The 26956-nt window shown below is 44.9% G+C and overlaps 1 protein-coding gene across 6 annotated transcripts in view; it reads left to right on the forward strand.

The window, feature by feature from the left end:
• The window catches only part of CRTC3 (CREB regulated transcription coactivator 3), a 1134508-nt gene that overhangs the window by 709903 nt on the left and 397649 nt on the right, over positions 1-26956 (forward strand). For all 6 annotated transcript variants that reach the window (XM_086958213.1, XM_086958215.1, XM_086958212.1 and 3 more), the window contains one exon: positions 1075-1187. In XM_086958213.1, the coding sequence (XP_086814339.1) occupies positions 1075-1187 (113 nt within the window). The remainder of the gene's footprint in view (positions 1-1074; positions 1188-26956) is intronic.

The following is a 26956-nucleotide window of genomic DNA, read 5'->3' on the forward strand; positions in this document are numbered from 1 at the left end:
TCAAAGAATATTATTTTGCGTCTTTTGCACATTACACCCATAGGTTTTTTTTTTCTCTAGATTGTCATGAGACAGACAATTTTTTTATGAAAAGGATGTTGTTGGAATTGAAAATCTATGATCCGGTTAGAACCACGAAAGACCCAAAAAAAGTACGATATAAAACTTTGCAGTGGATTTTTAAGGTCAAAACTCCGTTTTTTAAATTTTATGATTTACCCAATGTGAGTAATAAGACGAATTTAATGAATTTTAGCCTGGGAGAAGCAGGACATATGGATAAAAATATAATAACTCTTTGGAAGCAAAATGGTTTTGAAAAAATTGAAGACTTCCTACTGGGAAATAGGTGGAAATCCTGGGATGAAATTTACGGCCAGTTAATTCACTCGCACACAATTCTGAACTGGTCATTTATTACGATAAATCCAAAACTCAGGGAACTCAATAAAGGAAATTTATCCCACAAAGAAAATATTTCCAATTCCCTTAATAATAAAACACAAAAGAAAATGAGTATCTGGATTAAATATTAACAGAAAGTAAGGACCAGGACTTTTACAGCAAGATAATTGAACGATGGAAAAAAGGGAAGATATTATAATTAATCAACAGGTATGGGACAAAATAAACAAATTCAATAAAGCCATCTTTCGAGGAGCAAACTTTAAACGTATGCAATTTTACAATAAATGGTTAATATATAGAACCCCGTCCTTTCTACATATTACCTTCCCCCTAGTAGCCGATAAATGCTTTCGATGTGAAGAAAAAGGCACTTGGAAACACATTATCTGGGAGTGTCCAAAAATCCAGGTTTTATGGAAGGAAATAGAAAAATATCTTTCAATCGTCCTTAAAATAGCAAGAACATTTTCTGTTTCATTTGTTTCTAAAGAGAAGGCTGAAGCCTTAAGAACCAGGCATTGCTTGCCTTAAGTGACTCCGAATGGTAGGGTCTGACTGAATGTATTTGGTTTACGGCGAATCAAAGCTCAATTTTCGTGAGACGAAATGTACTCCCTTTCTCCAAGTGTTTATTAATTGCAACATTTTCTGATTTTTCTTTCCAAGGACAAATTCGGATTCAGCTCTTCACACTAGCACTTTAAGTACCAAATCACAGGATCCTTTTGTGGAAGGCAACCAGTCTTCCTTGAGAGTTTCTCGATCTTCGCAACGTAATGGTAAGACTCCCTAAATGTATATAAATATAGTTAAACATTTAAAAAATATACATATTGCAGTTTTTGCTATATTCCACTCTGGGGCCATATTGTTTTTATAATAATTAGTAAATATATAGCGGATCATTTTAAATGATGTTAAGCGCAGTTGACTGTTATGGTTGTTTGCTTTGTAGCAGACTGTTTAACAATTTCTTTCCTGCCTCTTATCATTTGACACTTCAGAGAATTACATTATGGTAGATTTTTCAAGTCTTTGAATTTAACCCCTTCGCCGTGGCGCGGGGGGCCTGGGGGTGAGCGCGGCGCTACGGTGCTCATCATGGAACCATGCCGTCATGAATCACGAGCGTCGGGTGCTCATGATTGCGTGGTTCCGTCACGGCCCGCCCTCTTATTAATTCGCCCCCACAGGCAGGGAATTAATGCCGCGTGGGCGGAGTGGCAGCCGCATGACGGAACCACGCCATCATGAGCACACGCCGCCCGTGACACATGACGGCATGATTCTGTCATAAGCACGCAACCAAACCTAGTGAAGACAGTACACAGAAAGTGACAGGTTTTTGTGATTGTTCCAGGCCAGGTCCTCCGCAATGGCAGAAGAGCGTCACCCTACTCGCTCGGAGCCAGCAGGTGAAAAACGAAACAATGTTTTTTTATCGTTGTATTTTTTATTTGCATGGTTTGACCCAGCGTGTACAGGGAGGGCCAGGGCATGGGAGGGGGAGGAGGAGTGCTGTGTTGTTGCTCTACTAGGTCAGAGCCAGCAGGTGAAAAACAAAACGATGTTCTTTCATCGTTGTATTTTTCATTTGCGTGTTCTGACCCAGCATGTTCAGACCGGGCCAGGGCCCTTCTAAGTACGCCTGTGTGTTTGGCTGGCCATCTCAGGCCGGCCAAACACACATGCAAGAGTAGACCATGGGCAACCCACAGTCAAGGTAGTGCACAGCTAAAGGACAATAGTGTCTCTGCAATTTAATTTCAATTCAAACACAAGTAATCAAAGTGTACTCAAAGGCAAAAAGCTTTTATCAAGTTTCAAATCATCATTATGCAAAAAGAACATAAGTCCATGATCACAAACATTAAAAGAACTATGGTATAAAGAAAAATGTAACAGTTCCAAGAGAAAAATTGCTTGTTCAGGTGGTATAGTAGAGGCCAGCAACCTCCATTCCACTGCCTCTAAACCTTCATTGTGCGCTATTGAGGTATATAAAGCCACCACATCTATTGTGCACAGGGACATTCTAGTTAGGTTAACATTTTACACACACAAAACCATAGAAATTCAGCAGTTATAGTTAGAGTTATCTCAAGTAACTATAACTCGAGCCCTAAGGTAACTATAACTTGCGGTCCCACCATGTACAGTTTTTTCATCAATAATTTTACTGCAGATTTTGCAGAGATGGTATCAGTGGTGTCATAGAAGATGTTATGAGTGCTGTAATTGGTGGGTAATAAACATTGCATGGCGAGGAAACAAGTTATAGTTACCTTTTTAGGTCGAGTTATTTATAACTCGAAACCTATTGGGGCTAAACTAAGAGCTAAACTAATGCCGATTTATGGAAGTGCTTGTGTCCTGTACACGTGCTTCTATCCGCCTGCCTGCCTTCCTCGCATCACCACATCAAAGCCAGCCATCTGTTTCTTCCCCAGCGTGGTGCCACCTGCAGCTTCCCTTCAAAGGGATCCGCTCCGCCCCCTGTTGCATCAAAGGCTTTCATTTCGCGGCCGCGTTTATTTACTTTCATTTTGCGGCCGAGTTTTTTCTGCCCCTGTTAGGCTCGTTTTTTGTGCAGACTCGTTCTATATATACAACTCCTCCCGCACGTCTTGTAGCCTCATACCGCCGATGTTACTCTACTTTCCATTACCTCCTCGCAGGACTCCATGCATGGAAGTATAATGCAAGCACCCAGCCATCAGAAGATGTTTGTCTGCTCCCCCCCTCCCTGCAGGCCCTGTGATCTTTTGAAGCGTAAAGGCTACGCCAGCCCGCGTGTGGCCCATTCCCTCCCACTCGCTCTCATCCCCGCCCCCCCCCCCCCCCCCCCCCCCCACCAGGCTCTTGAAGCGCGACGCATTATCACAGCTGTTCATTTGTGCATCTACTAAATGGTCTGCTTGGTGCATCAACTATTGCTCAGTGGACCTCCTGAGTACACGAGCATCTCGGGAAAAACTCTTCTCTGGCGCCCAGAGACTCAACAGTAAGCGCCATGTTTGGAGAGTCACAGCAATGTGGTACAATTTTTCTCAGTGCTTTCTGAAAATGTTTAGAACTTTCCTCTCCTCCGTACTCCAGCTATGCGCTTCTCTGGGCGATTTGAACTGCCCTACCATTTCGCTGGGCATCTTGAATATCGTGCTCTGTCGATCGCTGTGCTACAATTCACAGTATTTTTGATACTTTTCACTTCAGTGTTTGTATTATGCAGAAAATCTTACATGCAGCGATATTCCTGCCTGCACCAGCGCTGCATGTTGTCCGTATTGTGACGGAGTCTCTGTAAAGCCATTGAATCCCCCTCGCCCGCGAGACTTGACTGCAAAAAACAAAACCACAAATAGGTTCTAGAGGGAGATACGCTGTATTTATGGTGCAGTTAAATGGGCAGTCTCACTTCTGGCTAACGTGTACGTACGGGGAAAGATGGAATCGCGTTGTATGTTTTACTGCTTACTGCATTGACATTCTTTCACAAACTTTGCTTTAATGGAGCGTGATTTGTTGTGCACAGTTAAAAAAAAAACACATTTCCGATAAGACAAAGCCCGGAGCTGCCGCCTCTCTCAAGGATCAGGTTACAGCCAAATGACCGACCAGATTTTGTCTAGTTTTCTTGAGGCCAGCTGACCTTGCTGTTGCCTGCTAAAGAAACTTGCAGGGGTAAACAGACGTTCCGAATTTGCTCGAACCCGTTGCTTCCAATGGATCTCGTAGGCGAAAGGATATTGTGAAAAAAGCACTGACCTTGGGCATGGAAGAAGCAGGGAAATATGTATTTAAATGCTGAAACAATGGCAGCATTCAGCGGTGAGAGGAGGTTGCCTGGCTCAAATGCTTGGGTAAACAGGAAGCTCTTTCAATGCATGCGGAAAAGCAACATCCACTTTTCCCTGCCCTGGACTGGTTGGCGTAAAAAATCCTCCTGCGCACACCAGACAAGGAATCGTGTGCTCTGCAAACCGAGCGGATTGCCCGGCCAACTAGGATAGCTTATTTACTGACTGCAAACCCCCCCAGCTCTTTTTTCGTCGATATTCAATTGTAATTATTCCACAATGTTATACGTTTATTTATTACCAAGCCCCTTTTGGAACTATTTTACGGTCTTAGTCCCCTCTGATATAGTTTGGAGAAGGTCCCTTATTGACTGTTAATTACATAATGACCCTGGGCATTCACATTTCTTTCGATAATCTGTGCAAAATCTGTAGTATATTGTGATGGTCGTACAGTCTTCACAGCCCTGGAGATATGAGAAACTAGGGTGGCCAACTTTCCATTACCTCCTCGCAGTACTCCCATGCATTGAAGTATAATGCAAGCACCTAGCCATCAGAAGATGTTTGTCTGCAGGGTTGGGAGTAAGAGTCACTGGAGGCTTTTTGTAGGTTCATTCCATAGAGCACACCTCTAAAACAGGGAATGTAGGGCTTGCTTTTTGAGCTGTTCCAGAGGACCGCCTCTGTGCGGTAAATGCATTATATCTGTTTGTAATGTCCTTTATTAAGGTGGCCCGCGACGACTTCTCTCCCCGACCCGTTCACCCCGCTGTTATTCTGGCTGCCCTGGATTCACGCAAAGGTGGGCTTTGTGGCCTGGGAGAGATCCCAGGCCTGCCTTTAGCAGCGTGTTCATCTCTGACCACGGCGAGGAAGAACTCACCTCATATGGGTTATTTTAGTGCACTATGTCGACCTTGGCTCTCTTGGCAGCTACAGCAGGGCAGGGGTCCGTCGCTAAATCCAACCCAGCCCGCTCTATTTTTTGGTAGGTCACCCCTAGGGTGGCAGTCGTAATCTCCTTTATTGCTATATACAACTTACAGCGCACAACCACTTATATGTATACTGACCCACCAGTCTGCTGCTCCCGGCTGGCCCCAGCATGAACACTCCTCCCCTTCCTACCTAAACCTTCTCTCAAGGTTGTGCTCTCGCAGTGTGTATTTACACCTCCCCGCCTCCCGCCCATTAACATTTTTCTCTGATTAGCTCGTGCTCCTGCTGTTGTTTTTCTTCTTTTCATTCCGCGAGGAATCTGACAGCCATTCATCCTTGACCTGGGCAGACGCAATGCAAGGAAACTGGATTCAAATGGAATGTGCAATCCTAAATAAAACACACAGGCAGCAGCATGCAGACAAGCAGCCCATTCACTGCTACGCCAGGAGGCGAGAACTTGCAGGCAAAGTGGCGCAGTTTGCTCTAGCTGTTCTAAACAAATACATTTTTTCCTCACTAGTTCTAAACTCCCGCCACCCCGGGCCCTAATTCTGCCAAGGTGCTCTTTCCTCTCCGCCCTCCTTTTTATGGCCCGCACACACAGATGTGCTAAGATTACCATCACTCCGGGTGGAGTCCTAGGCTCGGGGCATGTTCCTCGTTATGCTTTGCCCGCCCGCTTCCTTCCATCATAATGTCCCTAAATTTCTCAAGATGGTGCTCATACTAAGGAATCCCGGGCTGTAAGCCGAGAGCCGTGGCACCGTCTACACAGGCACTCGGGGTGCTTTTTAAATTTTACTTCTATTCCTCCCTTGACAACAAACTGCCTCCCTTGACTTTAATCAAATACCCTGCTTTTCAGAACTTTGTCTCTCCTCCCTCCCCGGCTCTGCCCACCTTGGGTTTCCCCTTCAGCCATCAAATGCCGCGAAGCCCAGGAGGCAGGAGGTGGGGAGAAGCAAAGGGGCTGTAGATACACCGGAAAAGGAGCTGGTGAGCTCCGAGGCACGGTACATACCCCTGGGCAGGAGCTGGTAAGCAGTGAGGGGCTGTAGATACCGTGGGGCAGGAGCGGGTGAGCAATGAGGGGCTCTCAGCCTCAATTATTGTGCCCCCCTACTGGGTCACCTCTGCCCCCACTCGTCTCTGTCCATCCTGTGCTCCGATACTGCTTCTGCCCTGTTTACCCATAGTCTTCTGTCCTTTGTGTTCTCACTCTCCAGCCACGTTCAGTTCTACCTCTCACTTTTCTGTGCTCTCTGCCCTATCCTAACTTCTGACAGTACTCTCATGCTCACTGCCCTTGTGCTACCTGCCCTTTATCCTTTTGCCCCCTCTGCTACTTGCCTACTGTCACATTCACCCTCAAGCCATCTGTCTTCTTCAATCTCTGCCCTCTCTTCACTGCCCGCTCCTCCCTGTTCTCCTTGTTTATTCTGCCCTCAGACTCTCTCGCATCTTCTCTCTCTCCTCACTGTTCCTGTCCTGTCTGCCCTCCCCCTGTCCTCCGTGCCTGTTCTACCATTGGGGTCTCTTCCACTTCTCCTCCCTACCTCCACCCTTTATACCATCAGGGTTTACTGTCCCTTCACATGCTCTCTGCCTCTAATCACTGTCCCTGTCTGCCCTCCCCCTGTCCTCTGTGCCTGTTCTACCTTCCCCCGGGCCTCTGTGCCTGTTCTACCCTTGGGGTTTGTTCTACTTCTCCTCTCTGCCCCTTGCTGTGCCTCACCACATCATCACTCAGCACTACCCCAGCATCACTCAGCACCACCACATTACCACTCAGCACCACCATATTACCACTCAGCACCACCACATTACCACTCAGCAGCACCACATTACCACTCAGCACCACCACATTATCACTCAGCACCACCACATTATCACTCAGCACCAACACATTATTACTCAGCAACACCACATTATCAATCAGCACCACCACATTATCACTCAACACCAACACAGCACCACCACAGCACCACTCAGCACCACCACATTATCACTCAGCACCACCACATTATCACTCAGCACCACCACATTATCACCCAGCACCACCACAGCATCACTCAGCACCACCACAGCATCACTCAGCACCACCACAGCACCACCCAGCACCACCACAGCAGCGCAACCACAGCATCACTCAGCCCAACTACAGCATCACTCAGCACCACCACAGCATCACTGGTTCAAATATTTTCTCTCAATGTTTCAAGCTTTATTACACATGTCACGAAAAGATGTTAATATTTCACGTCACAAAAAAATACTGAACATAATCTTCACAAAAGTTATTTACAAAAGTTTAAGCTATTGCCATTATAAATTACAATCACTTTTATTTAAGTATTCATTATTTAAAAAAATTAAAAGCCATTGTTATTTGTAATATCAATACATCTAAGTCACGTAAATACAAAACATGTTGCATTACAAATGCTATAGTTGTCACATTTGCGAAAGTTAGAACTATTGGCATTGTAAATGACAAAGCTATTAATTTAGCTATTTTCAAAAACAACACATAAATAAAAAAAAATTCATTTACAAGACCAATAGCTCAAACTTTCCTAATGCAAGACCTATTGCATTGCAAATGCTTGTTTTAAGGGAGGGGGTATGTGGCCTCCCCTCCCTGGCTCGGATTTGGCCCCGGGGACCACATCTCTTAGGGCCTGGCCCCATTTTAAATTTGAAGGGTCCACTCAGCTCCCTCCCGAGGTTGCTTTCCTGGCCATGGAGACGCCGTCTCGCGGGGTCCAGCCATGTTATCAATGAGTAGCGGGCACGCAGTCCCCATCCTAGGGCCAATATTGGCCCTGGGGACCCCATCACTTGGGATCCAGCTATGTAATAGAGGGAGGGGGCATGTCCTTCCATCCCTGGTCCAAATTCGGCCCAAGGGACCCCATCACCTGGGGCCCAGCAAATAAAGAGGCATTCATGAGGTGGCCCAATGGCCTACCTATGTCGACTCCAAGATCAGCTGCTGGGATGCGGGTGTTTGTGACTCTCTGAGATCCTGAAGTCTTAAAGACGGACGCCTCTTGTAGTGTTCCCTATGTGAGAATATCCCGGTTGGAACGTTTGGACGGGTGTTGGTGCTGTTGCCACATATACTGCACCCCTCCCACCTCACTCTGAGCATCGACATTACTGGTAATCTGAACAATATAACCTTGCTGCCAACCCTGGGCAGAGAAGACCCACAACAGGATTTTAGGGACTGTGCCTTCAGACTCCTTGTTGGTTCTGACGAGTAGCACGTGGGCCTGTAGACAACAAATATCTTTGGTTTGGCAAGCAATTAAATAGTAATATGTTGCAAGCAACAAGGTGGCTCCCTCCTCCGGCAAAGCTAAGGTTGCTCTTTCAATGGCACTCTGACATTTAGTGGTGAAAAAAGAGCAATGAAAGTTTTTGAATGGTCTGGAGCCTTGCCAGGAGCTTCTTAGTGATTCCTGTGTAGAGCGTGTTGCCGTAGTGGAGTCTGCTCGTGTTCAAGGCCTGTGTAACTGTTTTCCTGATGTTCTCTGGTAGCCATTTGAAGATTTTTCACGGCCTGCTAAGGCTGTGGAAGCAGGTGTAGGTCACTGCATTTGTAAGGGCTATCATGTTGAGCTTGTCGTCCAGGATGATTCCAAGATGTCTTTGAGGTTAGTTGGCCAGCAGGCAGAGTCCCAGGCAGAGGCTTTCCTTCCGAAGATCACCATTTCAGTCTCGTCTATGTTTCGTTTAAGGGAGTTAGTTTTCTTTCACATGGTTATCGCAGTCATGCATGTGGTGAAGTTGTTTTTTATAGCGGGGGTCTTGTCTGACCTAGAGAGTGTCAGTTGGGTATCATCTGTGTAGATTATGTTGATGTTGTATGATCTGATGAGTCCGTCAGTGGAGTCAAGTTTACGTTGACTAACAGACTGGGGGATTATTCGTGGGGGACTCCTAATATGAGGTTCTTGACCGTGATGCGTAGGGCCAGGTTGACTCTTTATTTTCTTCCTGTTAGGAAGGAACATAACCAGTTGAGAGTGGGTACCTGTATTCTTGTTTTGTGTAGTCTTCTGGATAGGGTGGGGTGACAGCCCATGTCAAAAGCTACAGAGAGGTCAAGTAATACAAGGACCTCTGTGTCTCCACATTCGAGGGGCGGTCTGATGTTGGTTGCCATAATGAGGACAGTCATTTATGTGAGGCCTACTTATGTAAGATGCTGCTACTGCATGTAAAACGCTGCTTAAACAGAAGACCTGTTGTAATTGGAAATCCCTTGTCTTCACAGGCTCTACCATTCTGACCACACAGCTGAGAACTAGAGGGAAAGCTCCAGGATGGCCACATTTGAGTGTAGTGGCGCAGGCCAGAAAGCATTATTTCTAAAATATAGAGGTCTCAGGGCTTTATACATGGCAGAAACCTGATTCCTGGTGCAACGAGGGCTACACAGTGCTTACTTGTGGGTGGTGTGGCTCACCCAGGACCCGAAGCGACTCCAGAAGTCCGGAGCAGCATAAGATGGTGCGGGGCTTAGTTGACCGCCTAGGGTGTCCCGGTGTTAGACGGGGCTGGTGCAGCTTTGTGCATTGGCCCAGCAAACAAATGTGAGGCCCAGCGGCAGCTGCATACCGTACAGAGACCAAAATGCTCCTTGCAGCGTGAGTGATGGACTCCGGCAATCCCTAATCAAGGCACAGGCCTGTGTATGTTGTGCCTTGGGTGAATACCGGGTCGCTGGTGGGCCATGTGGCAGATCGGGTAAACTCACTCATACCACTGGTAGTTGTTGGGCAGGTGAACTGATTTGCCATCATCCAATAAGGCACAACATATGAAGCAACATATTTCGCACTGAATGGCACCACAATGGTTTTTGCTACTTGTGATGTCATACTTAAGTGGAACCCCCATTGATTAAGTGAGGATTCATACGCATATGACACCTGGCTGGGTCTACATATGCCGCCACTGATGTGGGTTTTGGGAAGAACCCTGTGAAGGAGTTGAGAGGGACAGAGAGGGCATCTTTGAGGACTTGCTGCAATCAAATTACTCAGGTTCTACAGCGAAACAGGGAGCATCCAAATAAAAGCAGAGACTGACAATGGAAGAATGCACTTAATTCAACAACTTGTTCTAATGAACCATGTGAGTAAAAATTGTCCACCTCACTGCCAAACATACTTTTCAGGTGAGAGGTCTGTTGTGCTGCCTACCACTGGGAACGTCAGGAAATACAACAAAAGCTTCCACTGGGCGCCCCAAGAGCAGTGGTTAATTTGTAAAAAGTAAATAAGTGGCAGTGCCTTTGTCAGGAGGCCACTGCAGTCTGTACCATCCATTGTTCCTGCCAGTGCTGCCAACAACAGTACCTAAACAATTGCTAACCATCACACTCCTACAAGTGTCAGAATTCAGACACCCAAAGCTATAAGAATGTCTTGGTCGGCAGGCATTAGTTGTTTTTATTAATGTATATTAAATTGATAAACAGTTGTTGATCTGCTCATCTCTAAATTACATAACCAATGCCTCCATTTGGCAGACTGTCATCAGTATCATCAGTGCCGGTGTCAAGCACCGGAAGCCACCAGCTCAAATTAAGCACTGCTCAAAAGAACTTGCCCTACCACGTTGGTTGTGGATTAACACGTGCTGTAGGCTATGCAGCTGAACAGTGACTTGGGGAACGAAGATGCCAAAGGAACAGTGAATATGTTAAATATGGGTAAATCTAATTATAAACATTCTCGGTTGCTTTTCGAAACCAAAACGTACAAGTAAAGTGCAGTTCATGGAGGACAAAAGAGGCAGGTTTGAGAGCTCTTACCACTGTGTAGCTGAGGCGGACCCCAATGTGAAAACCCTGCTTCCTGTAATGCAATAGAGTCAATCGTGGATTGACACTATGGCCACCAAAATAGACAACCTGCGAGCAGCCTGGACACTGCAGAACAACCCAGTCCTGGTGTCAAGGATGACCTGAAACAAAAGATTGGGAAAAAGTTAAACAGGGAGAACGGGGTATCAGTGATAAAGTCTAAAAACGAAAATCTTGGAGTAAGATTCAGCTAAAACAACCTATGCATATTGAGTGTGCCCAAAACGACAGCTGCAGACAGTATGGAAATCTATGTGGAGAGTATGATGAAAACATGTCTCACCTTTTGGATGGAGGTGAGTGCACCGTTCATTGAAGCCAAGACGTCCACCCTGGGTACCTGCACGCCCTGTAGTATCCAAATTGCTAAACTACAGCAACAGCGATTCCGTGCTGAGACTGGCCTGTGAAAAGCAAGATTTGAATTACCAAAGCTACAGCATTGCTGTATACTCGGACTTCAGACTAATGGTGCAAAGAATGCTTACCAATTAAAAGAAATTTAAACTATAGGGTTACGTCCGTTTCGGGGGTCCTACCGGGCCCCCGAAACGGACGTAACCCCTATAGTTTAAAGATATTAGAGCGGGCTCAGCCCGCGTGGGTTTGAGCATTAAAAAGCTTCCACAAAACCTTTAACGAGTCGTTCCGCAGCGTTATCGACTTCAGTCACTTATAACACGTACACTGGCAGAAAAAGATACCCTTTCATTTACGGAGGCACACATTCAAAGTCTAATGTCTAAACCTTCCCCTTTCTCCTCCCTATCTCTAAGCACGGCAGCCAAACAACAAAATGAGTCTGATAAACTAATACGACTAAGCAAAAGCACATTAGGACTGAGCTACATGGCCACTTCCTTTTTTCCCACTTACGAGCGGGCACTATTCCATGGGGGCTGCAATTGAAAAATATCCCTGTAGTCTTCACAGAAGATCCTGAATACAAAAAGGGATTTAGCTTCATCAGCACAAAGTGTAGTCGCGACTTAATGGTTCATACCATTGAAACCGCAGCACGCATTTGCCAGAAGGAGCTTGAAGAACTTGACGCCCTAACCACAGCCATTAAAAGCAACCACACGGAGGCCGAGGCCAAAGCTTTGTTGGAAAAAAAATAGAAAAAGAAATATTGACATTTAAAGATAATACAATTAAGACAAACAACTTCGAAAAAGACATAAAAAATGTCAACATAGAAACTGTCTATCCTTATCTTAAGGAAGACTACTATTCACAGGTGGAAGCGTGTAGAGCATTAACTCAGTATCAAGGAAGATCAAAGAATCGGTTCACTACCTTTTCTGAGTCATCATCCTCAGACCCGTCTCGTGACACAAATCCACGAGCGGGGCCATCAAAGAGACAAGGTCCTTTTTTAGAACAAGGCGACCCGAGAAACAGAGTACGCTTTAAACCACCCCAACCACAATGGGAGATGAGAACGCGAAGGAATTACTACAAGAGCTAAAAACCACTTCCATAGTGAATTTATCAACTAAAACATTGACAGAAGCAGAGAAATCGGTCCTTGAGCTGGGTATCAAATTTTTTCCATCAACACAGACAGACTTCGCAAATTTAAAAATAGAAACACTGTATCTGTTTAGAAAGATCAGATTGAAGGTATTCTTTGCAGGAAAAGAATACCAAGGAAATCAAGAAGCAACCGATTTGCAAAATAAATCCACGTTTACCCCTCCACCACACCTGATGCCTAAACCAGTAATGGCGTTCGAACAAGCCGTTATGTCCTCAATTTGTCATCTAGAGAAACAAAAACAGTTTACCAGAATGAACATTTCAAAACAACAAAATGAAGCAATCAAGAGTTTACAGAAAGAAGATTCGGTAATGATAAAATCTGCCAATAAGGGCGGAGCCCTAGTGGTATGGGGCAAGAATCTGTATGTAGCTGAAGCTCACAAGCAAATCCTGAATAAGAACTGGTATCGACAACTAAGTGAAGACCCCACACGTCTCATTCAAGAGGAAGTCAAAGAAATACTGAAAAGGGGACTGGAGGAAGGAATATTGGGACCCAAGGAGTAGGAGTTCCTGAACAAAATAAATCCACGCATCCCAGTGATCTACTTTTTACTAAGAATTCATAAAAGCATGTTGGATCCTCCCGGGAGACCAATTGTCTCCGGGTGCGAGTCAGTACTAGAGCCGGTTGCCAAATACGTGGACATCTTTTTGAAGCCGTTCATCAATCAAGTACCATCATACTTACGTGATACAACCGACTTTCTAAACAAAATTGAAGGACAACCATTTGACAGCAACTTACAGGGGCTAGTGTCATTCGACGTCACATCTTTATATACACAAATCCCTCAAGATGAGGGCCTCGAAGCAATGGAGGTTTACCTTGAGACACGTGTAAGACCACACCGAGTGCCGACAGTGTTTATTCTTGATCTGGCATGACTCGCGTTAAAACGTAACTACTTCCGATTTGAGAATACTTTCTATATGCAGGTGAAAGGCTCAGCCGTGTGGTGTCCTTTTGCACCAGAGTTGGCCATTCTGTTCATGGCCTTGCTTGAAGAACGGTCCATTGACAATAACAATCCTTTCAGTGACTGCATCACACAGTGGTACAGATATATCGATGATATCTGGTGTGTCTGGAGTGGATCAGAGAACCAATTATCACAGTTTTACGAATGGTTGAACACGAGACACCCAAACATCAAGTTCACGATGACAAAGAGTCGCTCAACACTCACATTTCTTGATGTTGAAGTTTTTGAAGAAAATCAAAGATAGACCACAACACTACACCGCTAGTCGACTGATAGGAACACTATACTGCACTATCAGAGTTCCCACCCCAACAATCTAAAAAATAATCTCCCTTACGGGCAACTATTAAGAATCCGAGGCAATTGTGCACGTAAAGAGGACTTCATGGCCCATGCTTTGATGTTTGTGATCAACTCAGGGATCGAGGTTACCCACGCAAATTGCTGAAACATGCTGTAAAAAGAGCGTGGTACACCCCACGAGAGACTTTGTTAACCAAAAGGGTAAAACCACCAATGGAAAAGCTTGTTTGTGTATCCACCTTTGGCCCTCACACCAATAAGTACAAGAAAATCATTACATCAAATTGGCATCTCCTGTCACAGTTGGAGTGTCCAATTGGGAAACCCTTGTTCGCCATGCGAAAAAAAAAGCATAGGCCAGAAAATAATTCGAGCAGACATGGAGACAATGAGTTCCAAAGTTAAAGACTTGCGGACACAGTGGAACCTTTCTCCCATACAAGGCCATCGCAAGTGTTGAAATTGTTCAGTTTGCAGCATAACTATTGAAGGGCAAAGTTTACACATGATCACATCAAATGGACCCACTGTGAATTTACAAATTGTAAAACGAGAAACATTGTGTATGCCATCAAATGTCCATGTCCCAAACTGTACATTGGGAAAACCACGCAACAGGCCAATCAGAGGATTGTGCAACATCGATCGCGCATTAAAAAAAAAGTACTGACTGCCCCAATGGTCCAACATTTTGTGAACCATAACCATTCAGAAAAAGAATTTGAATGGACTGTTTTATCCTGCGTTAAGCCACCACCGCGTGGAGGAAATGTGGAAAACATGTTGGCCAAAAAAGAAGCGTATTTAATAATTAAATTCCATTGCACAAGCAATGGGCTGAATGATCTGACAGAACTAAATCAATTCTGAACACGCGCACCGTTTGAAGATTCCAAAAACCGGGTATTGTTTCATCACAACTTCATCAAACTACGTGTCCCAGAAACCCTGCTACAAGGAACAGGAATAAGAACATATAAGCAGTCAGCACAAGTGCTGTGTGATGAATGTTTGTGGAGAAATGCCATTTGCCAAGTGAAGCTTGAAGAATATCGCCTAAATGTAAGTGTGGAGAACTGCTCCAAATGTTTGGCTTTAAGGTTTATTGGCAAACATGTGCGCAGCATTTAAGCACGTTTTAATCTAGTGCAAAAAAACAGCCACGTGATGAACTGTTTGAGGTTAATGACCCGCAAAGAAGATGTAACTACAAACTAAAAGCGCGAGTCCAAAACATTTGGCCAGGAAGGGGTATTGCTAAATATATGCGCACCATTGAAGCGCTTCTCAATTTAATGTAAATGCGCAACGATAAAAGTCCTAATCTGAAAATATTTACACATGCGAAGGAAGGAATAGAAAGACCAAAAGCTTGAAAATGTGACATACCGTGAGTAATTCAGACTTTCTTACCATTCTTCCAGTTCCATCAGGAAGTCATAACCTGTCAAGAAGAGCCAGAAATCCCCTGAAAAAGGATTACAACATTCACAAGTAAGGGAGAGGCCACATTAAGCTCGTCCTGTGCTTTTAACATTGGTTCATAATGGTTGTCCATATGACCACGATTTAATTGTATTTTAGGGTGGAATGTAAAGCCCTCAATGAAGTATTTTGGCTCAATTTAAATCGCAAATAAGGATACAAGGTGGGAGTCATCGCAAGTAAACACGAAGACTCCAGTAAGTCTCATACATTTAGACAAAAATGAATCATACCTGCTGAAAATGATCAGACTCAAAACCTCATACTTACACAAATTATTTACCCATGTTTAGGTGTCTAAGAGGATACTAATAGGAGATTGAATTTCAGCAAAGAAGATAAGGTACCAGATAAACTTAGTGGCCACTTTACCTATTAATTGCAGAGAAGGAAAGGGTGATGCAGTGTGTTATTTATACATCTCATTATTTGTTAATTTAGATTACACCGTGGTCTAAGCCCTGATGATAATCCCCTGAGGCAGAGGGGGATTGGAAACGCGTCAGCACGCTAATATTTTGCCTGAGAGGGATCCACATTAATTGAAACTCTAGAGAGTGTGCCACTACATGAAATATACCCCGAGAGCAAATCACTTCCAGAGAAAGTTGTCCCCGCAGTATACCTGTTTGAAGCGCTTAACGAACTGAACAATACTCAATGTCATAGCGCCTACAGGCATTGTTTGAATCACCGACTGGTGTAATTGTTTGAATTAATCGTTAGATTTGAATTTATTGTCGTTATGTTTAAGTTTTTGAATTGTCCAGTTTTTTATGTGTTAATTAACATTTATTCATGAGGAATGTATAAATGAATGAAATGTGTATTATTTTCATGCTTCAAAAAAATGAAAGGATGTTTGAAATTAAATTGAATTAATACAACTGTGAAGGTAAAATCCAATGACGTGATGCGTTGTATTTCCAAATCTGCATGAGTAACTAGCAGTTCCAAAACTGGTGGGCAGGTAATTCTTTGAAAAAATACCAATTAAAAGAAAGCTGCAACATTCAGAGATGAGATATGCTATGCTTTATCTGGCACAGCTCGGATCAATTTATAGGTAGACACCATTTTTCTCCACACCTCAGCTAGCCTTAACATTAATGAACAAAAATACAATAAAGGAAATCATAAGCACCATGGGTCAAGCACTGACAAGACTGTGCACCCGAACAGTAACCCTGAATGAAACACTAATTATCTTTAATTTAGCGCACTGGCCCAATCCTGACCATGCAGACATTAAAATATGGTGAGCTGCATAAGGACTAGCCCACAATCATCATCACTCTTCATCACAACAGCTATGGACAGAAGTCAAATGACAATGTAACTTGCCATATAGTTAATCTACAGTGTCCTTGGCCACCTTCAAATTACATAGAGGGACCCAGCAGGCACTATAGTTGTTCCCCATGAGAAGCACCCAAACTGATGCAAAAGATGTAGTTTTTAGTTTTAGTTGGATGTTGCGACTCAGTATTTGGTTTTGTTCACGGAGGAGGTGTTTGAGGTGGGTCGACTATGGCAGGTTGGGATTGTCATTTTGGGCAGTGGGCGGCTTTAAGTGTACACGGATTGTTCAACAGCAAGTGTTAATATATACCTAACATCTTGCTTCACTGAGCAATCAGCATGGATACACAGACACTGTTGGGTAAACACCCCAGATTAGGACGTACAACTGTACACCCAATGCTCATTTGCTAGTGTCGGAGGTCTAAAAAACTCTCGGAAGACACGTCCTACTTAAATAAACACAATATCGTGGTGGCTTTTCTGCAGGAAACCCAATTTGGTAAGATAACTAAGAAGGTCCTGACAGGGAGATGGCCAGCATATGTTTACGATTCATGATACACTTCTAATGCTAGAGGGGTAGTAATGTAAATGTCATCCCTTAAATACAATCAGAGATGATCAGGGAAGATTAGTTTTAGTACAGGGCATTATAGCATGTAAGCACGCAGCGCTAGCAAATGTATTCAGCCCTACTAATGATGACCCACAATTCTTCCATTCTTTGTGGACAGTGATGACCCACTGACCCTAAAAATCTTCTCTAAGGGGAGATACGTGGATGATGTAGCCTTAGGCTGGCTAAACAACTCATGCAGGGAATGTCTTAGTCAACCATTTATAATAGAAACATTCGTGGAGGATGTGATTAATAGCCTCATTGCTGGCTAGGCCCCAAGCACAGGGCTGCTAGCATAATTTCACAAAGAGTTTGCAAAGATTTTCGCTGCTTATTTATCAACCCAATTAATTTTTTAGGTCTCGCGACCTGCGTAGTGCTCACGCAACTCGCGTGAGCTTTAGTAGGTAAAAACGGGGAATGTGAGCTGACCTAGGAATCGCACACGCTTGTGCGTGGGCGTTTCCTTTTCAGCTCCCCCATTGGCCCTTGCTTGAGTCTTATTGTAAAAGACTGCACGCAGTTGGCCCGAAGCACGCGCATAGCTCCTACCATGGCCTATTGGTGTCTATTACGGGCACCAAGCACGTAATAGACACCAATAGGCCGTGGGGGGAGCTATGATTGTGCCCACACAGGCGTGACGTGCACGCCACTTGTTCACAAATGAATGTGTTCTTGTTTTATTTTCTGGGACATCCGCTTCACTTGCAGGCACACACACACATGCTTTATGTACAGGGCGCCACTCTTTGTTTCAGCATGGCGCCCGCTTTCGTATAAATATGTAATGCTTGGCAGCAGGGGCTCTCCGCGGCGCACGAGAGAAAGGAAGAATCCTTTAGCTGCATTTGATTTGATTTTACGTTGCAGGGCACGGCTCCCTATTTTGTTTTGCAGGGCGCGGCTCCCCCACCTACATTTTTGAAAATAACTTTAAACTATTCAGTGTGGTGGCCGGGTCTGTCGTCATGCCTCGGTAAGTGTTGAATCTGTGAGTGTTATGATCGGGTAAGAATGTGTCAAATATCCCAAGTGATTCCGAATCCGGTTAAAAAATGCTAAAACAATTATAGATCGCGCCCTGTTAAAAGAATATGTTTGCGCATCCATGTAACCCCAAACTGTGAAGTGCAACCAAGACCAAGACAAATAACACCAGAGCGTGTAGCATGTTAAATCTAACCGTATAATAAAGTAGACATGCAGATTTCAGTTGAAACGGCAGCCCAACTACCAATTACATATCCAAATACTTTCAAAACACTATATATAGTATGATATCATTAGTGAAGAGTGCATGCTTGTGGTATCCGACATTGATGTGTGCAGTGTGATAAACATTTTATCTTACTTGTTAAAAGTCTTGTAGCGCTTTAGTTGCTGAAAGCTTTCAATGCCTTAAAGACAGTGATAAAACGAAACTACAAGTCTCCGAATGCAAAGTGCGGTGAACTCGAGCCAGGGCCGGTCAGAGTTTTGCTCAGTGACACAGACGTAGTTCGCAGCTAAGGATTCCCTTAGAGAGGTGGGGGCTTGCTCCGGCAGAGTCAGCCATGAAGGCATGTTCCCTCTGTTTTATGCTTTCTTTCCAGCCAGTCGCTGCTGTAATGCCAGTTTTCTTTTTGTGTATGGTTTTTTTAATCTTGGCTGGTTTTGGTGCAGCTCCTGATTGCGTGGTAAAAGCAGCTCCGCAGGCACTTGCTGCCACTGTCTGCTTGCTACTCCCCCAGCCCTAAAGTCGGCAGGCAGCCTCAAGCACAAAACCCCCTCACCACAATCACCCACTGCTGTCCGCCGCCACAAACCAGTGGTCCTGAGCACCGCCCGCTTCAGGGACACCGTACTCTTTTTTTGAAAAAACTTTAATAAGCGTGGCGCCCGCTTCACAAACACTGCACTCTGCAATACAATGGGCTTTGCTTTTAGTATTGTGAATGGAACTGCCTTTTAATTTTTTTTATAAAAGGCATTGCCATTTACAATGGCAATAGCGCCAAAACTCGCAGTTTCGAGACCTATTGCATTGTAAATGCTTGTTTAAACATCTTTTAATGATCGAAAGCAGTTGAAACGTTGCAGTACACCACTGCCTTGTATCTAACAGCTGTATATATGTATTAAAACACAGAATACATTTCTCCGTCGTACTCCATCCCAGTACAGTACAAATTCACTTGTATCCCACTAAGAACTCCTTCTGTTAGTCATCCTCATTGATCAAAGATTGTATGTTTCGAGCATTGGGAGTGGCACACAGGCACCCCTTGTATTCATACACCCGCTCCACACCTTTCCCCATTTTCGGGGGCAGCATCTGCTTTCATAGACCGTTTTTTCTGCTACCATGCAAGAATCCATGCCCCTCTTCCACTCTTGGAGGGGTGGAATAGTTTCAGCCCCCCAAAGGATGTGCTAAGTTAAGCTTTGCGTTCATCAGACCTGGGGTTACCCAGGTCTGATCGCTTCGTCCCAAATCTGTAGCCTCTTACACATTAAGCAGACACCACTTGGCCGAGAGCACTAGTGTCGCACCATGGTTCCCATTCATTCACTGCACCACGACTCCCAATAGGATTGAATGTTGGGGCAAGCCCAAATTATATGGTAGAATGTCCTCTCCTGCCCATAATATCTACGACATATTGGATTTACTCTTTTGCCCATCTTTACCATCGCAGTGCAGGAGATGTAGACCCTATGTAGTATTTTAAGTTGGACCAGCCGGAAACTGGTCCTGATGGCTACCTCCCTACGTGATTGCTAAGGCTTCTTGTCAATCTTCTTCATGCACGTCTACTATACCCCTCTCCCAGATTTTCCGTAAACCATCAAGAATGTCAGGGAAGTTTTTGGTGAGTTGTTTTATATGTGAGCGAATTTGTCCTGCGAGTGATATGGTCTTCAAGGAGTTTATTTTCTAAGGGCGATGATTCTGGAAGGGCCTCTCCACGGGGCAGTGCAGCTCGCAGGGCGTGCAAATTTGTAGATAGCGGAAGGCCTCGGTGGGGGCCTGATCATGGGATTCCTGCAAGTCTGCGAAGGGCATCATCTCTGTTCAGGAGTATAAGTCTCCCACCCTTGAAAGTCCTATTAGGTCCCACTTGTCAAAGCCCTGTCTCGTGCTCATTGCACTCAGAAGCTCTGAATCCCACAAAGATGTTGCCTGAGTGTTTCTGTTTCCCTGCCCCAGCTTGGTGAGTGTTGACTGCCAAATTTCAACTGACAGCGCCATCGGTCCCTCCAGGATGAGGTGACGCGGATAAGTGTAGAGTGCTCGGAAATACCTCTTTGGTTGGAGAACAAAATGGTCCATCCGATAAGCGGGTTCAGTCAATTGTTAATTTCCCCACTGGTTGATAACTATCAACTGTGCCACTCTGTAGTATATTTGGATATTAGGCAGGGCTATCCCAACCCCGCGTTAGTTTCTTAAGGACGATTCGCTGGGAGTCTCCATCCCATAACAGGGTTCTGTTCTCAGTCTGTTTGGCTTTAAAATAGGTATCTGGCACAGGTAACGGTGCATTTTGTAATAAGTAAAGGAACCGTGGTATCGCCATCATTTTAAATAAGGCCGCCCTCCCCAATAAGGACAGCAGAAGTGACTGCCAGAGTTGGACATGACTTTTCAGTCGGGTCAGTGGGGACTGTAGATTTTAACATTGTAAAGGTCAGGATTGCAGTCGTGCGGGCGTGCTTTTCAAGATTGCCGCCTCCCGATATTTCTCCCGCATCGCTGGCATTATCAACAATTATTTTAGCCGCTTATAGACTTTCCTTACCATTGTTACGGTGTCACATTTTCCTCTTTGTGACCGGTGCTACTGGAAAGGTTGTTTTTAGTGATCTGTCTCCATTTTTTGTGGGGTTTCTGTTGTGCTCTGCCCTTGCATCGAGCTGACCTGTGAAGTGCATATGGAGCATCCTGTCAGGAAGGCGGAGGAAAGGATGTGGCTGAGGCCTATACCACACCCATAGCTTGTTTTAGCTGCTGCACAGTTCCCTGCTCTGGTGATATTTTGTGTAATTGAATTTTCTCTGTATTTGAAGTGTTTATATATATTTTGCCTGGTAAATTCTAATATGGACGGAAAGAATGTGTATATAACAACCAACAAATGTAAACAATTTCGCCTCCACCAGTAAAATTTAAAAAAAGTGGACTCTAATCAGCCTTCGATAATAACATTATTGGAAGTGTTACAAGTAGAACGTTCTAATACAGACAACATTGTTTTAGAAATTAAAAATATTCGCAAGGATATAGCGGGCCTTTCAAGGAATGTGTCTGACCGTGCAATAAAAATCCAGGATAATAAGGTAGAAATTGAAAGTATGCTGACCCTCCCTGCAAAAGTTGAGCCAGTGAATGCTTTATTACTTGAATTAGGAAACTGTAATAGGCAGTATAATTTGCACATATTGAATTTGCTGGAAGGTGTTGAAGGAAACGACTGCAGGCAATACTTAGAATCCTTGATACCTTGAATTTTGCATTTAAAATTCTCAGAAAAATTCGAAATTGATAAGGCACATAAAATTCCTTCTCATTGTAACCCCAAGTAGTGATAAACCACGTAAGGTGATTTATAAAGTCTTTCGTCACCATCATCTGGTAATAAACCGGAAAGTGGCAAGAGAGATCCCAACTTTAATGGTTAATGGAAATACATTTTTTATACATCAACACTTCGCCAAGAAAACTGTTAAAATTTGCAGAGAATTCACTGAACTTAGACGTCAACTAAGAAGCTGTGGTTTTAAATATGGCCTTTTTGATCCTTATGTTATGAGAATTTGGACGGATGGTATCTGAAAATCTTTTCAATGTCCTGAAGATGTTTGTGCGTTTTTAGATCAGCATTCTCTGCTCTCCATGAAAAGAAGTGACAATTCAACATGAATCATGATTTTGAATATTTTTGATTCTAGCTTATTTGTTGATATTTTTGTGGGGCATTGTCTAGGCAGGTCAATCTTGCATATGTGTGTGTGCAATTCTGGAACATTAATACAGTTTATATGTTGTCTTTTTTATGTTTGTCCTTATCTTTCCTTTTTCTCCTATCTTCATTTTTTCTTTGTTTTTTCGATCTCCTTTTTAGGTCTCGCTGAAGCCATCCCGTTAGGGATGCTTTGGCGAGAATAAAGTAAGGGCTTTCAAAAGTGCACCCAAAGGCGGATTGCATACAGTGCATGTGAGCCGGGTGCGTGCACATCGCACACCATTTGTCAGCTTGTGAGCCTCGGCATCAGACTTCTGAGGAACCCTCTTCCCTGCCCCCTGCATCAGACTTCAAAGGAATCCGCACCCTCGCCCCCCCGCCATGCAATGTCGAGAGTTTGTTTCATCTGCCTGCATTAAACGTACTGTAGACCCTAGCTCTCTGCTTCTATACTCATACCTCTCTGTGTCTGCTCTTAAACTGCTCCTCTTCTCCCATGGGCACTCCTCCGCTTCATGCCAACTTTAACCATTTGGAAACACCCTGCCGCCCCTTTCCTTAGTCCCTAGTCTCTTTATTCTAGCTCAATACTCCCTTAATGTCGTGGCTAGTCTTTGCATTGAGCAGGCCTTTCATGCATTCTACTTCGTGCCCTCCTGTATGCATCCCCAGCATACCCTGCTTCATGTCCTCCTTTAAGCCCCACGATTAAACTTCATGTCTCTTCTTAGTTGTAGCCCGGCTACAGAGTTTTTTTGGGTGCCCCTCGGAGTAGGTGAATGAAATAGATTTTGATTGCTTTTTTTGTAGATCTGTTATGAGCTTCTTTAAAGGTGTCACGTAAATATTTTTTACGTAAATGTAATAATTTCGAACGGAGGCAGAATAAATACTGAAGTGTTTCACCCTGCCTACAATGAAAAATATGAAATCCTCGACAGTCCATTGATACTTCGAACTATGAAATTGGGATATAAAGTAGCCGGAATATTAGTTATTTCTTTTTTATTTGCCGTTTTAGTGACAAAGCAACCTATTCTTTCGACCCAGATAGGCGTGGAATGTCAACTCCAAATCATTATATTGTAGTAGGGCACACAGAGTAGTAATTTGGTTATTCTGCTTTAGTGCCTTCCTTATTACATTTTTCTTCCCTATGGGGATGATCCTAGTGGACAGCAAGTCCCTAGGTGGAAGATTGTGCACCACTATAAGATGACTGATTCTACTTATATTTAAATACAGATTCCTATATGGTTTTGTTTTAGTTGAACCATGATTAGGATCCTCTCATGGCTTTCTTACACACACAACCATAGTTAATAATAGGACCTATATGATTGCCGTGTGATGTTGCTGACCGAATATTTAGGAGGGTTTTGATGCTTGGGATGTACATTTTGTTTTAATCGGTTAGTTATTTTTTTCCACAATTTAAAGCTGAAGATGCGTATATACGTGCTGGGATTAACTTAGTGTTTGAATCTATAATAAAAGGTGCGTCTGCTCTCCCACCATATTCGTACGCAAATCTTTTAATTGATTTGGCTATGACTACTGCACTCCCCCCACACACCCCCACACACACCCCCACCCCCACACACACACCCCCAACACACACCCACACCCCCAACACACACACACACACACACACACACACACACACAACCCCACCCACACACACAACCCCAAACACACAACCCCACATACACAACCCCCCCACACACACAGCCCCACACACACACAGCCCCACACACACACAACCCCCCACACACACAACCCCACACACACAACCCCACACACACACATCCCCACACACACAACCCCACACACACACACAACCCCCCCCACACACAACCCCCCCACACACAACCCCCCCCCACACACAACCCCCCACACACATAACCCCACACACACATAACCCCACACACACACAACCCCACACACACACACAACCCCACACACACACACAACCCCACACACACACAACCCCACACACACACAACCCCACACACACACCCACACACAACCCCACACACACAACCCCACACACACAACTCCCCACATTCAACTCCCCACGCTCACACACAACCCCCACACACACACAACCCCCACACACAAACAACCCACCCACACACACAACCCCCCCACACACACAACCCCCCACACACACACACAACCCCCCCACACACACACAACTCCCCACACACACACAACCCCCCCACACACACAACCCCCCCACACAACCCCACAAACACACGCCCCCACAAACACACACCCCACAAACACACACCCCACACACAACCACCCACACACAACCACCCACACACAACCCCCACACACAACCCCACACACACAACCCCACACACACATACAAGCCCACACACACAACCCCCCCCACACACACACACAACCACACACACAACCACTCTCAACCACAAACCACACACACAACCCCACAACCACACACAACCCCAAATACAACACACAATCACACACACAACCCCAAACACAACACACACAACCACACACACACAACCACACACACACACACACACACAACCACACACAACCCCACACACACACACAACCCACACACACACACAAAACCCCCCACACACACCACCACACACACAACCACAACCAAACACACAACCCCACACACAACCATCTATATATCTATCGCCCTCACTCTATCTCTCTATCTATCACCCTCACTCTATCTAACTCCCTCAGTCTATCTATCTGTCTATCTGTCTATCTGTCTACTGCGATCCCCCATGATTACACTATCTATAGGAGGGATAGAGTGGAAGGCAGGGGCGGAGGTGTAGCACTAATTGTAGACAAGCGCTTTCCTTGTACAACCTTTCCAGTCGATAACATCACGGGCAAACATGCGCTGGGATTCTTATTTACAGGGCACCGGGACCTCTCGGCTCCTTTTTTGATGAACTGCAGGCTGCACTTTCGGTGCCCTGCTTGAGATCCGAGCACTGCATTCTATTGGGAGATCTCAATCTTCACATGGATAATATAGTGGACTCTGATACTATTAAACTGCAGGACATTGCCTCCTCTTTAGGGTTGGTTCCCTATATCACCAGCCCCACTCATATCAAAGGCCATACTATTGACCAGATATTCTCGACTAGCTTAATTGATGTTTCCCCACCGCTTCCAGTTCTGTGGTCAGACCACTTTTTAATCAAATTCTGTATTCCTTCTTCAGCTACGCCTGGTACAAGATTGTCGAAAGATGCCAGAAGGGTGGCTCGGCCTTTTCATCAGGTTACGGCGGAAATGCTCTCTGATGCTCTCCGCCATCATCCCTGCCAGCTATCTGGTAACCTGGAACAAAACCTTGACCTGGTGCAGAAGTGGCTTACAGCTAGATTTGAGGAGCTAGCCCCCGGTGCGCCAGCCAAGTCTGCGGGTAGGCACGCCTCGGCCCCTTGGTTTACTCCTCTTCTAGGTAAGATGCGTCAAGATTGCAAGAGGGCTGAAAGAGCTTGGCGGCGCATGTACGACCCTGATGATAAAATAAAATATTGGGATGCTATACGACTGTACCACAAATATATTTTGGACGGTAAAAAAGTTTACCTTGAGCGCAGAATCGAGGAAGCGGAAAACAAGAGCAAAGAAATCTTTAGGATTGTAAAAGAGTTTATCTCCCCCTCCTCGAGTACGTCCATCCTTTCTCATACCGAAGTTTGGATTAGCCAGCTTAGTGATTTCTTTTCTTTATCAAATCCATTCAGGACTCTTTTCCTGATGCTGGCCTTATTCCAGCTGCCAGCCATCTGACCACTCTACCACCTTCGTTGAAGGGGAAAGGCCCTTTTCTTTCTGTCTTCCCTTCTATCCCTCTTGCTTCCTCCCTTGAGCTCCTTTCTCGGCTTCAATCGGGCTCGCCACTTGACCATTGCCCAGCGAAATGCCTAGGGAGAGTTGCACCTGCAGTTAACATCTTGCTCAATCGGCTGCTTAACTCGTCCCTGATGACGGGAGAGGTTCCTCTGGCTTGGAAGCATGCCTTGATTCTGCCGCTGCTTAAAAAAACATCTTTAGATCCCCTTATTCACGCTAACTATAGACCAATCTCCCTCCTTCCCTCTCTGGCTAAGGTGATTGAGAAGCATGTGCATCTCTCCATTTCCAGCTTCATCGAGAGCAATAATATCTTGCACGACTCTCAATCGGGCTTCCATGCGAATTTCAGCACGGAGACAGCTCTTCTTGAGATCACCGATGCCATAAGAGAGACTTTGGATTTAGGGGGTAAAGCCATCTTGGTCATGTTGGATTTGTCGGCGGCTTTCGACACCGCCCCCCATGACGATCTCCTTTTAGGACTCTGGGAGATCGGTTTTCGTGGGACGGTGTGGAACTGGTTTAAGTCTTTTCTGACCAACCGCCGACAAATGGGGCTGGGCACCTCTGTTTTCCGCCGAAATGCCGCCGCTGGAGGTTGGGGTTCCTCAAGGGTCTATCCTGAGCCCCACCCTTTTAAACATCTATATGGCCCCTCTAGCGGTGGTGGCGGAATCTTTTGGTGCCTGGATCATATCCTATGCTGACAACACCCAGCTCCTTTTTACGTGTAATAAGGGTGAGGATTTTGACGGCGGCCGGATCAAGGAATGCCTGGGCGCTGTTTTTGACTGGTTTCAGAGGCACAGTCTGAAATGCGACTCCGATAAATCGGAATTGCTTTTTTTCGGATG

This window comes from Lissotriton vulgaris, chromosome 2_1, assembly GCF_964263255.1.
Source record: "Lissotriton vulgaris chromosome 2_1, aLisVul1.2, whole genome shotgun sequence".
Lineage (NCBI taxonomy): Eukaryota > Metazoa > Chordata > Amphibia > Caudata > Salamandridae > Lissotriton > Lissotriton vulgaris.